This window comes from Sinohyriopsis cumingii, chromosome 2 (genome assembly GCF_028554795.1).
Source record: "Sinohyriopsis cumingii isolate HCF-2022 chromosome 2, ASM2855479v2, whole genome shotgun sequence".
NCBI lineage: Eukaryota > Metazoa > Mollusca > Bivalvia > Unionida > Unionidae > Sinohyriopsis > Sinohyriopsis cumingii.
In genome coordinates this window covers 95234810-95249089 of record NC_142962.1, presented here as the reverse complement: position 1 = coordinate 95249089, position 14280 = coordinate 95234810, and the positions used below count along the sequence as shown (strand labels likewise).

The 14280-nt window shown below is 36.0% G+C and overlaps 1 protein-coding gene across 2 annotated transcripts in view; it reads left to right on the top strand.

Annotated features, from left to right (window-relative positions):
- Positions 1 to 14280, top strand: part of LOC149805413 (fermitin family homolog 2-like) — a 160648-nt gene that overhangs the window by 119439 nt on the left and 26929 nt on the right. For both annotated transcript variants that reach the window (XM_089949970.1, XM_089949971.1), the window contains exons 7-8: positions 3431 to 3538; positions 11415 to 11599. In XM_089949970.1, coding sequence (XP_089806096.1) covers positions 3431 to 3538; positions 11415 to 11599 — 293 coding nt within the window. The remainder of the gene's footprint in view (positions 1 to 3430; positions 3539 to 11414; positions 11600 to 14280) is intronic.

Genomic DNA, 14280 nt, shown 5'->3' with positions numbered 1-14280 from the left:
GATGTATTTCTGATCTGATTTTACAGTGCTCAGACTTGGAATATATGCTTAAGATCTTGGATAATTCAATGAGAGGCACATAATAATTAGGTGATCTTGCATCTAATTGGCTGAGCTTGTTACCACTCTGGAAGCCATATTTCTGATATATTTTTTAGGAGCTTATATCATAATGATCATGGATTGGTTTGATAATTAGTTAGACCCAAGCATATTAATGAGGTAATTTTGCATCTGATTGGTATACCTTGCATGAATTAGGAGGCCAAAATAGCAATTTGCATATTAAATCAAGGGAATTAATCCATGATTAGGTCTGTTGAGAATTGCTGGTTTTGGATTGTGACAAGAGTTCTCCCTCTTGGAAAACAATTTTAAACTTAAAAAAATTAATTTTAGATTTGACATTTCACGAATTTTAATAGAACAAGTTATACAGATTAGCAAACTAGTACATTTTGGGGATTAAATTGAATAATCCATAATGTAAAGCTTAAGAATATATTTAAAATAAAAATATCATTAAAAAAAGGAAAAACTCTATCAGCTTATAATATCTGTAACATGTGATGTTGGAATGAATTTGAACCTTTATTGTGTTGAAATTCCAAACAGGTCATGTCTGTGTGTTTCTGATGTATGCCAGTAACCTCATGGCCAAGTGAGCTTACAAGTCATTAAACATTGGTTTTTGGCTTTTAATCAAAATGAGATGTAAAGACCTACTATAATTTTCTCCGGAGCCACTCCCAAATTGAATTAACCTTATTACCCAAAATATGCAGACCTTGTAATTTTCCCAACACCCACCTTATAAATTTTCTGACTTTAAAACAGAATTTTAAAAATTGTTTAACATACAGATCCCAGATTTTCTGAATTTTGTGGCCAGACTGCATTTTTTTATTTTGCTCATGGTAACATTATTAGATATGATGCTCATTTAGATCTTTCCTATTTCTCTCAACAGTTTTTACATCCTCTTGGACACTCTTCTAGGAAAACATGATTCAGTATCAGATGTCTTTGTGTGCCATTTACTAATTGGCTTTGATTAAAATTTACAGCAAGTTATATCAGTCACATATAACTTAATTGTGCAATTATATATATATATATATATATATATATATATATATGTATGTTTATAGAGAGGACATATCTTTCATAAAATATGGTGGTGCTGAGTAATACTGGTAAAGTTTTTCTTCCAAAAAAGGAATAAAATAGGTCATGAAACTGTGGTTCACTGTCACTAAATGGAAGTGGAAAATTAGTTTTATAAAATCTTTGTCCAACTCACCAATCCAGTTTGTAAAAAAAAATTGAAATAGGTAATTTTTAAATTATGTATTTTGCATGGGACAAAATTCATGTTGAAAACTGTTGAAAGTATGAGTATTAACCTAGGGTAACTTTCCGAATGGCATCCATTTGATGCTCTCTACTTCATCCTAGCAACAGCTGCTAAAAGACAGACTGGTTTAAAGCCCCACTTGCCAGGTTACTCATTACTTGCAGAAGATAAGTCCCAGTTGCCAGGTCACTTAGTACTTGCAGAAGGTAAAGAATTAGTGTGGTAAAATCTTGTATTTGACTGGCTGAGCTTTTCATAGCTTAACTCATTAACCCATGGAGGTTTTTGTCCTTTTCGCCTGAAATGTCAGTGGGAAACACATTTGTGGGCTATTTCTGAATACATCCTAATACATTGACTTCCAAGTAATTTTCCATTAACCTAATACCTAGTTGTGTTAGAAACATTGTTTTTCATTGGCTATTTCACTCATGCATGAACAGAAGGGTAAAATTTGGAGTTCTCTCTTTTTTTTGCTTAACGGACCCATCATCTTTGTATCGAGACCACTCTTTATTCCAAATGCCCATCTTATCCTAATTTTTGCAAAGGTTCATCTGTCTGTGTGCAGGTCAGACCAGTCTGCCTTAGATCTGAGACTAAAATTATAAAATCTGGACACAAAATTGGATTCCGACCACATGTTTTTGATCAAAATTGGACTATGGATTGATATAATCAAGATCTTAAGCAGTTTTGAAAGTACGCAGGATCCATCATAATAATGAGGTTATCTTGCATCTGATGGGCTGACCTCACCACCGCTATTGAAGCAGTTTTTTTGTTTTAATTAATTGAGTTTATTATCAGGAAGATGTGGGTGACTGCAGCTGTGATCAATAGACTGTACATAGTAATTATGCCTTAACTTTAGAAAGACTTATTAGCAGGATTTAGTAAAATATGTAAAATCAACATGATAGAATGTTTGGGATGTGTACTTCATTTTATGGGCAGCATTATATTGAGGGAGTGATATAGAGGCTTTTTTATCAGTTGTGCACGAAAAATGAGAGACAGTATTGGTACATTTTTTAATGTCAAGTCTCTGCAACAGAATTATAAGTATGAGAAGGGGGAGGTTGGTACTGGTGAGAGTTGTTAGTTGAGCTTCAAAAAAATGAATGGAATTCTACTCCTATAAGATATGCTATATATCAGGGTTTGTGGTGCAGTGCATGGTTTAACATGATAATCAGATCATATAATCTTGTTTACATGAAATGTAAGGGACATAGTCACACTGCTTGTGTAGATTATGTTTTTCTCAGATACACATTTCATCTGGCAAAATGCCTTTTTCCACTTCTTTGCCAGATGTTCTTCACAGCTGGAAAATGTTACATCAGAGACAGAAATTTAATTGCAGCATGTTTGATAATCCTAGGTAGTCACTATCAGTATGTGCTATTGCCTTAGGAATTACATCTTATTTTTTCTTCACATTTTTACAAAACTTAAGCTGCAGTCACTATGCTGAAAAGAATTCAGTAGAAACCATTTCATGCATTCAGGTTACAAAACTTCTGGGTAAATGTGAAATCTGATTGAAATCAACCATTGGACATGACATATATAAAATATCGTGAAATGATGAAGTTAGCAAGAATGTGGGAAACACACACACACATAAACACACACACATACATGCAAAAGCCTCCATACTTTATGGATCGTATATCATAACAAGGACTAGAGATGTATCAGAGGTCAAACATTAATTGTGCTCAGTTTTAAAAGTGTTGGGAATCAGTTGAAATTTAATGATTGTTAACTGATTAGCCATTATTATGATTATTTCTAGCAAACTTTATGGACCCAGATCTGCTGGTTCATTAAGCAACAGCAGATCTGGGTATGTGAGGTTTGCAGTTGGACTCCTAAGCAAGTACATGTATGTAAAGTAGTAGATTCTCTTTGGTTTTCGTAAGCAAAGGAAGGTATCCAAATCATGAATACATCGACTCCTTGATCATTCTGCTGTCAGAGGTTGTGTGATAAGATCTTGAGAGTGTAATGGAATCATGGTAAATATTCTCATGTTTTTATATATTTTTTTTTATATCATTTCAGTATGATGCAATCCGTATTAACCAGATATATGAGCAGGCCAAATGGGCCATTATGATGGAGGAATTGGACTGCACAGAGGAAGAGATGATAATGTTTGCAGCGCTTCAGGTACTTGGATGCCTTTAACTCATAAAACTGATTTTTTTGTTTGAAATTTTGAGATCAGATATCTTGGAGGTTGTTGTCGATATTAACTTGAAATTTTCTTTTTTGATGCTGTTTCTTCTACAAAAAAGCATTTCTAGTGAATTGGAAATAAGCTAGAGTGGAAGATGAATCCAATTGCAAACTGCATAAACGCAGATCTGCCATTACATAATGTGCCGACAGATTCAGATCTTTGTAGTTTGTTAGGAGTAATCAGCAGAACAAGCAACATAGACCTGATCTGCAAATGCATTATGCTATGGCAGATCAGGATCTTTGTTGTTTGCAGTTTGACTTGACTTATAAGTAAGTACATATGGTTCATGGAGATGTTCATCAAGCTCAACCAGACAGAAGTAGCTTTACCATGATGATCTTAATTCTCCTTCCTGTTCTGGAAAAAGACTGAACTTTTGCAAATGTATACATTCCAAATGAATTAAAATATCTATTGTTGAGACTCATTACTAGACTTGTATTTGACTGGATAATTGGTTTTCTGAAATGACATAAATGTATGCATAATGAATTGAGTGTCCAGGGGACTCGTCATTCATGTTTATGGCTGAGAGGTCTGATGAAGTGGTAGTCATTTAATTAACTTTTTTGCTGTAATCAATAATTGTATCATATTTTTAGGGTCCTGCATCATACTGCAGGAGTCGTATAGCAACCACTTTTTTGTGTATTCATCGGACTTTCTTTCAATATATGCACACATTTGGTGTCAGAAGTGGGATGCTTTAGATTGAATGAACTTCACTGTATTTAAACCATAGGCAGGCTGTAAATTGTGGACTTTCTGACAAGTTAATTTTTAGTAGGTGTGGGGTTCCCTACAAATACACATTTGTTTAGTTTTTATTGCCTTGATATCTAAGATTGTTAAGTGTAGTTTGACAACCTCTAAACCACTTTACTTAGATCTTATCACCAGACAATCATGACTTCGCTAAAGGATCTAGCTGAATTGGGAAAACAACTGGGTTATGAAGGGGAAAATCATTGTAAATTCATAAAAGAAGAGCAAGCAAAAGAAAGGGATGAACGGGCAAAAAAAAGGGAACTAGAAAGGGAAAGATTGGAAAGGGAACAACAACTCAAAGAAAGAATAAGAGAATTGGAAAAGGAAAGATTGGTATTAGAAAGGGAAAGATTGGAAAGGGAACAACAATTCAAAGAAAGAAAAAGGGAATTGGAAAAGGAAAGAATGGCATTAGAAAGGGAATTAGAAAAACAGGCAAGGTTAGAGATTTTAGAGTTAGAAGAAAGAAATAAACAAAGAAAAGTATGAAAGACAATTAGAGTTAGCATACGCTAGAAAAGGAGAACAATATTTTGCCTCTGTTAAATTAAAAGGCCCAAAATTACTTTTCTTTGACGATGAAAAAGATAACACATATAGTTATCTTCATCAGTTTGAGCGGAAAAAGCGTTCACAGATGTTCAAGACATGGCTAAGCAAGCAGATTGTTTTGCTGAAGCACATAGTGGAACTTAAAACATGGTTTCGATAGATAAGTTTGGGAATCAGTCTAAGGGTTTGCCTCCTAGAGAGCCAGGGGAACCAGCAGATAGGTAAATCTGGTAGAGAAACAAGATGTCAAGATGTATAATGCTATGCATGTAACGAATGGGGCCATGTAAAAGCAAATTGTCCTATAAGAAAAGGTCCCATACATAAGGCAGCCATAGCAATACATAACAAGAACGGTTCTGATAGATCTATTCATGAAGATATTCCTTTACTCAGTACATGTATTTTCCTGGAAATGCAGGTACCAACAGTGAACGGTACTGTTAATGGTCAGGCGGTCCCAGTTGCACAAATGTGGTTATCAAACGTAGTCTCATGAAGGATAACCAAATGCTGGGGATAGAGACTTCCTGCATGCTATTTGGTCAGACAATCTATCACATACTTGTTGCAAGAGTCAGGATTGAAATGCCTTTCATAATCAGAACAGTTGATGCACTCAGTATGGATAATCCAGTTGATGACAATTTGTACCATTGAAGGATTTTGTGTATCCGACTATGGAAGATTTTAACTCCTGCCGTTGAAATGCGAGCTCAAACCCAGTGGAAATTAACCATACCCGAATCAATCAAAGGAATCTCACGTGACGAATTCCTTTGGGAGCAAGAGTGCGACACATCCACAAGTTCAATTAACGAGAAAATTGTGTCTAACTACATTAAACGCTGTAAAGGAGGGAGTAGTTCAAAGTTTGTCAAAAGAAATGGGTTAATTCATGGGGAGTTGACCAACAAGGGGGAAAGAAATATTTGAATTAGTAGTACCTCAGAAATACCGGTCTCGTTTACTGAGGGTAGCCATGAATCTAGCATGGCAGGTCATCTAGGTATGGGAAAGACAATCAGGAGAGTACTGGCGGAGATCTACTGGCCTGGTGTAAATAGTGATGTAGTAAGTTTTGTCGGTCTTGTGACGTATGTCAGAAAACTGTGTCTAAGGGTTTCACGTGTTCCCCTAGGCCAAATACCCTTGATCGGCATACAACCTGTAGAAAGGCATGAAGACGCGTTAGAGAAAGGGATACTGAATGTAGTGTGTTCATTGGTTACCGGAGATGACGCTGTAATGATAGAACTTGAAATAGATGCTCCACTGGAATATCCCTTGCATAGTGAAAGAGAAGGGATAGATTAGGTGAATGTAAGTGCAGAGTTACCCAAACATAAGTTTAAACAGATCAAAGAGCTCCTAGGAAAGTATTCTGATAGATGAGGATGCACATCCCTAGTAGAGCTAAAAATAAAGCTATGTACATCTGATCCAAATAGGATTAAGGGTTACCCAGTTCCATTTAACCCTTTAGCTGCTACAGATGTGCAGTTTCACTACTGCTGAGTGCTATCATATCAGTTACTGAGTCTACTGGGGCTGGTTGCTGGGCTGAATACTAGAGCATCATCAAGGCTGACTACAGAAACTGACAATGAAAACATAGTTACATTTCTATTCATTATTTCATTAGTTTTTGCTGGATTTCAGTGATTTAAAAAACAGCTTACCTTGTATATTGTCTGTTATTCATATATTTCCACCTTATATTACAAAGTTGAGAATGATACCTCTCAAAACAGTCATTATCCACACATAAATGCCGATGTATATTCCAAAATATGCTCACATCTCCATGATACTGATTTCATACCATTTCAGCCTCAGGTCTTGCTTTTGGTCCCCCATTTTCTTGACATAATTGTTTGTTTCTTTCACAAGCTTTTCCACCAGACATTCAGGAAAAAGCTTGAGAAAAAAATCGTTCTCATTGCTTAGTCCAAGCTTGATTGTTGAACCAACATGATAATCAAAATCACTGACCTTGAACACGGCAAGGTCATAACTCCATTGTGCAAGTGTGACTATGTCCTCCTCATCATCCGATTTAAAAATCACTTGCAAATGGTGTTGAAATGGGACTAATATCAATATCTGATTCTTTTTACTAAGAATAAGCCATTAAACTCTTTGATATCGCTTGCACTGAACCCTTTAAAGTTGCTTATATCTGAATTGGAATCCATCTTTGTTTATCTCAACTACACGTGTTTCGTAAGGTGCAGAAAAGCCCTGACAGTGTCTAAATTTAGCCTCTCAGCTTTCACACATGTATCAAAATGTTGAGTAAACAGTCCTCTCATTGGTTATGATAATCAAAAATATTTAAACTTCTGTACTTTCAACCAATCAACATTTAGTTAACAAAGCAGTCACGTCTGCATAGATGCGACACTGGGGTTTCGAGTACTGCTGAACTATATGCACATAAGCGACACTGGGGTAGTAAACTAGGCTTATCAACACTGCATATATGCGTCAGTGGGGTTCAGGAGCTATTTACAGGCGACGCTTAGATGTGGTAGTTGTAGCTAAAGGGTTAATGCACTAGAGACAGTGGATCAAGAGGATGGGAAAATGTTAGACTTGGGCGTGATTGAACCGTCTAACTTGCCATATTCATCTCTTGTTGTCCTTGTCAGGAAAAAAGAAGGTCACGTCTATATTAACTTTCGTCAGTTAATCAAGGTGATGGTGTTTGATGCTAAACCAATGCTGGACATGGAGAATCTTCTTGCGAAATTACCAAGTCACAAAATATATTTCAAAATTTGATTTATCAAAAAGTCTTGGCAGGTACCAATTGTTGATAAGTCCTGCCAGTTGATGGCATTTGTTACACAGAAAGGGATGTACCAATTCAAAGCAAAAGAAAGGGATGAACAGGCAAAAGTTCATGTAAAGCAGATACATATATTTCACACATTCTGTCCATATACAATTAAATTTATAGAAGCTATGCACCAAAAACATTTTCTGAAGTTATCAATAGTTTTAGTTGACATTGGGTTATAACCATAAGAAAAATTTATGTTATTACTTAGCAAATCATTCAAACGATGCTTTAATTTTGTGTGGCATGTTTGATCTCTTGAGATTGTACAAAATGTACGTGTGCATTTTTGATACATATAGCTAAAATAGAAAAGTTTTATTTCTGCTTTCAAGGTTACAAAACCATAGTGAACACAAATTACATGTAACAGTCTCAATGCGTAGCTGAATATTTATTTAGTTTGGAAGACATATCGAGATTATATCTGTCGACGATTTAAAGCTCTTGCTGTCAGTCAGCCAGGATTGTGCTGATGTGCTATTAGATCCTATACACATATATATTCATCCCCATCCATCCATTTATGTCATGGTAAGAACATTTATTATTTTGAAATCATTATTAACCAAAAACGATATTGTTAAGACATTGAATAAAGGATTATTTTATAATAATTACATGCTTTGTTTATACAACCATCTTGAAATAAAGAAATGCCTTTAATTGTTCAACACTTGCTTTTTGTTGTAATGCCAGATTATGTAAAGTTTTCAAAGAGCAGTTGTTTTTTTTAAAGTTTGAGTTGAGTAACACGAGAAAAGTTGTTTGCGTACACTGTGATTTTTGTGTAAAAATATGACTTGTTTGGCATTTATTTTCCTGGTATATAATGACTATGGACCTCTATTTTGTTTCCAGGTTACTAATTATTCAGCATACCATCCGTACTTGCTTCTTAATTGGATTCAACTGCAAAAAACATAGACCCAGATCTGCCATTGCATAATGTGCTAGCAGATCTTTGTCTGTGTTGTTTGTTCTGCTGATTATGCCTAAGAAACTGCATAGACCCAGATCTGCCAGCAGAGTATGCAACAGTAGATCTGGGTTTTGCAGTTTGACCCGACTTATAAGTAAATACGTGAAGTAGAATGAATGGGAAGATCAAATTTTCTGTTACTTTCATCTTTGAAGAGGTAACTTCATTCCAACATTTATAGATAAAGGATAGGTAAGAATATATGTATAGTCTTGTTTGTTATTGCACTGCAAAATGTTTTCATTACATTCGTCCAACCTAATATAGTCAGGTAACCTCAACACATGGTTGTTGTTGTTGTTGTTGTTGGGTTTAACGCCATTTTTCAGCACAAGATAGGCTATACATGGCGGCCAGTATAAATGGTGGAGGAAGAACCCTGGAAAACTCAGGGAAGAACCACCGACCCACGAGAAGCTACTGGCAGGCTTTCCCACGTACCCATGCTAGCCGAGCCTTGGACTCGAACCCACGCAGACAGAGGTGAGATGGCAATGATCCGGAACGGTGAGCGCTTTAGACCACTCGGCCACTCGGGGCCCCTCAACACATGGAGAAGGATGTCTGTAATTGATACTTGCATGAAATTTTTAGCTTGGGAACTTTTATCTTGAAAATATTTTAGCAGACTTGAAAACTTTTGCTTGTATGGCACCGCGATTTCAGAAAAATGAGTTTCAGCAGAACTGTAGGCAAATATTGTATGAATTGCAGATCTGGGAAATGATATGCAGTTTAGATTGCCATCAGTGTGAAGGTCAAATTAAAGTGACAGTTCAGTAATACAGTACTGCCTTGTTATAATGCTGAACATGGGAGCTATAGAGTATATCACCTTAATGTGAGATCGCCTTATTATTAAGTACATTATACATGTAACTTAACTATTACATAACATATACTTGCATGCAAGATGGATCCATGTACCAGAAGATCTGCCTCTGTGCAGTAAGTTATGAGTAATTAGTAGAACCAACATTATAGACTCTAATCTGCCAGTGCATTAACTCGTGAACAGCTGGAGATTTTTATAATTTTCGCCTGAAAATGGGGTGGGTGGGTGTAGGAAATACATGTTTTAGGTTATCGTCGGATACATCTGAATACGTTGTTTGGGATTGGCTATTTCACTTGCACTTGTGCAGGAGGGTTGTGTGTGGTAGCTGTAACAGGAGTTGTCTGATCAAGATGGTGTAGCTGTAGAAAGATCAGTAGAATTGGTATGGTGTAGCCATGGTGTAATTATAGAAACAGTGGTAAGATCAGTATGGTATAGCAGTAGAAAGAGTGGTAACATCAGGATGATGAAGCATAGAAAGACTGGAGCGATTGGAAAGCTTGGTGAGATCAGTTAGAGGTAACCATTGAAATGGTGGAATAATCATTATAATGTAGCCATAGAAAGAATGCTAAGTTCGATATTTTTCAGCCATAAAAAGATTGGCAAGATTGGTTGGTATAGCCATAGAAAGAGTGGCAAGATTGGTTGGTATAGCCATAGAAAGAGTGGCAAGATTGGTTGGTACAGCCATAAAAAGAGTGGCAAGATTGGTTGGTACAGCCATACAAAGAATGGCAAGATTGGTTGGTATAGCCATAGAAAGAGTGGCAAGATTGGTTGGTATATCCATAGAAAGAGTGGCAAGATTGGTTGGTACAGTCATAGAAAGAGTGGCAAGATTGGTTGGTATAGCCATATAAAGAGTGGTAAGATTGGTTGGTACAGCCATACAAAGAGTGGTAAGATTGGTTGGTATAGCCATAGAAAGAGTGGCAAGATTGGTTGGTATAGCCATAGAAAGAGTGGCAAGATTGGTTGGTATAGCCATAGAAAGAGTGGCAAGATTGGTTGGTATAGCCATAGAAAGAGTGGCAAGATTGGTTGGTATAGCCATATAAAGAGTGGTAAGATTGGTTGGTACAGCCATAGAAAGGGTGGCAAGATTGGTTGGTATAGCCATAGAAAGGGTGGCAAGATTGGATGGTATAGCCATAAAAAGAGTGGTAAGATTGGTTGGTATAGCCATAGAAAGAGTGGTAAGATTGATTGGTGTAGCCATAGAAAGAGTGGTAAGATTGGTTGGTATAGCCATAGAAAGTGTGGCAAGACTGGTTGGTATAGCCATAGAAAGAGTGGCAAGATTGGTTGGTAATAGCCATAGAAAGAGTGGTAAGATTTGCAGAATGTAGACAAAGAAAAAGTGGTTAGATCAGTATGGTGTAGCTTTAGAGTTGTACAATTGGTGTAGCCATAGAAATAGTCTTAAGATTGGTATGATATAGTCATAGAAAACATTTTTGGGGGTGTCATTGGATAGAGCATAGAAAGATTAGGTTACAACAAAGAATTCACTATGAACATACATTCTTGTTTATTTTCTGGAACAATGTGTCTTACCAACATTAAAAATGACAAACATTGCATATAATCATGTCATCATGTGAGGAAGGTGTATTCCATATTACTTTCTCACATGGGCAAGCTGTGTCCCATTAATACTTTATTACAGCAGTACAGACCATAGAGGTGCCAAAAAAGATTATTTTCTCATAATATAATCAGGTTGATGATTTAATTTTTGTTTGATAATGTGAATTACAACTTTTAAGTACAATTCACTTCCAGTGTTGACACTTTTCTTTCATTTTTAAGGTCCAGATTCAGCTTCAGGCAGGTCAACCACAGGGAAGTGACACAATGGACCATGCTGCTACAGAGGAAGACGAAATTGATACAGCACTGCAAGATCTACAAGAATCCCTGGAGGGCTCTACACTGTCATCATCAGGGGACATAACTCATGTACCTGAACTCAGCGACTACGTCAAATTCTTCAAGTAGGTCAATTCTGCTACTTACCAATGATCAAACACATTTTACAGATTTTGTTGTTTTGTTAAATTTTGGGGGGTAAAAGTTTAATTTATCCATTTTATCCTCCCTTTTTTCATAGCAGAGGAACATTTAAATTCAAATTTTCAGTCTTTCATATTTATGTTTTGAAACAATCAGTGGTGTTGCACATTTTTTATACAAACTCAGTGATTTAAAGTGAATTACCCCCCCATAACACTCAGAGACTAGTTTGAGTCTTTGATGATTGTATGTCAAAAATCTGAATTTTTGTCCTTGTTTTTCCATATAATTTGAAAAAATGGGGCTGTACATTTGATAAATTTATTTCTTGTACTTTTTTAAAAATTTGTATCATGACACAGTAGTTGAGAATATTTATTAATGAACTTTAATAGAGCATGATGATATTAAGAACCTCTTTGAAAGCAACAGGAATAATGTTACGGCTGGTTTACCAATATATCCTCACACGTGCCTGAACTAATGGCAGGACATTGTTATTAGTGGAGTTGTTGTTTGAATTGACTTTACCTGATGCAATGTTTTGCACAATAACCAAGTGTTTGGATTATTAGCTTTATTCCATTGGTAATTCACTGATACATTTAAGCAACCCCAAAAATACAGATGAAAATTTAGCTGTCAGATTTCATGTCTGTGATGCACACAAATTTGCATTAGCCTTTTAATCTTTGAAAAGCCAAGCTTTTAGAACGATGATATCACTTTTTAAAAGTGTGTGACTGAGGGAGGAACACTGTAATTCATATGTGATGAGAAAGGCTAATATGAAATATAAGCTGGTTCATAAGTTTCAGATTAACAATGCTGCATTAACATTAGTAATAAAGAACAGGAAATTGGAAGAGTTTGCAGATGCCTAAATCATGCTTGAAGTCCTTTTCTAATTTAGTCCAGCAGCATTGAACGACTGAATCGGATTTGGCACTTTGAGGTTTCATTTCCTGCTTCATTTAAAGACAGAAATATTCAGTCAGAATTGTGATTTACAAATACAAATCCACTTGAGTGGAGCAAAGTTAAACCAATATCCTAAATCTTTGAGTTGCTGAAAAACCTTTACAACGTGTTTTCAAAAACAGGAATATGATTGGTATGAATGTGAATTCATTTTTTCTAGTAAAATTTTAATATGTAAATGTTACCACACAAATATGTTTCTGACATGTTACTAACTGTTCCAGTGTCATTGGTTAGGAATTTATAAGGCATTACTGCACCAATTTGAATTTCTTATTTACATTTTTGATGGATTCAAGGGCATTAGTTCAAATGCACGAAGTCTATATTACTTATGTTAGGCAATAACTCGGACACAGCCTTTCTGAAAATCAGAATAGTTTTTGTTGCATGTTCTGGAAATAGTTGTATTTGAATGAAATGACTGAAAATTTTGCAGCAGATAACTTTTTCAGAATCACAATTATTTGCTTTGTCATCCTATGCAAATTCAAAAGGATGAACTCAGTTAATATTTTATTTTCTGTTTAGGCTTTAATGCATCTTTCTGTTGCAAGCTAGTAGTATTCTTCACTGGTTAGCTACTTTCCAAGAAGAATCAGAAAAAAGATGAATGGTTTTCTTTGGTTTTCTTTGTGATTGCAACAGTCAGTACAACTGATTGGCTCAGTTAGTGTAGTGAGTCCTATAAATAAAGGTACTGGTAAATTAAATATTTTCATAAACGTATTAAAATATACATGTAATTCTTCTTATTAAACAAATCCCTCATTACTATTTTGATGCTGACTTTTTTTGTTGTTGTAATAGTTTTTATACAAAAAATGTTGGTAAATTAAGCACACAGTACCCTTGTGTTTACTTCCATCATCATCATCATCGTCATCATCACCACCACAACCATCATCCAAGAGGTCATTGGAATACCACAGTTGACTTTACAACCAATTCTCTCCATCCTTCCCTGTTCTCTGCTGCCCTTTGGGAATCTCCAAATCCCATGCCTGTCCACTCCTTAATGTTGTCTTCCCACCTCTTTTTCTGTCTGCCTTTTCTTTTGCACCCTCGCACTGTGCCTTGCAAGATTGTTTTTGCCAGTCCAGATGATCTTGAGACATGACCGTACTACTTCAGTTTATGTTCTTTTACAGTGGTCAAGAGGTCTTCGTAGGATCTGATGGCTTGTTGGACCCTGTTTTGGATTTCTTCATTGGTTACATGGTCAGTTATGAGATGCCCAAGATCTTGCAGTTGCATCTCATTTCGAAGGTTTGAATCCTTTGTAGATCTGATGTGAGCATCCATGTTTCACAAGCATAAATAAAGAGGGATATGACAATCGAGCGCATCAGCCTTATTTTGGAACCAAATGCAATGTCGGTATCTTTCCATATTGGTCTCAACCTTGTTATTGTTGCTGTTGTCTGGGCAATTCTGCAAAGTAGTTCTGGTTTTGAGCCCTTATCTGTGATAATTGATCCCAAGTACTTGAAGCTTGTGATTTTTCTAGCTTCTGTCCACTGACTTTATTTCAGCACTGATGCTCTTGGTGTTGTTTGTCATCAGTTTGGTTTTTTCTGTGCTAATCTCCATACCATATGCTGTAGAGGTTGTGTCAAGGCGTTCAACCAAGTCAACCAGTTCTTTTTCATCTCTTGCTAAACCATCAGTATCATCTTCG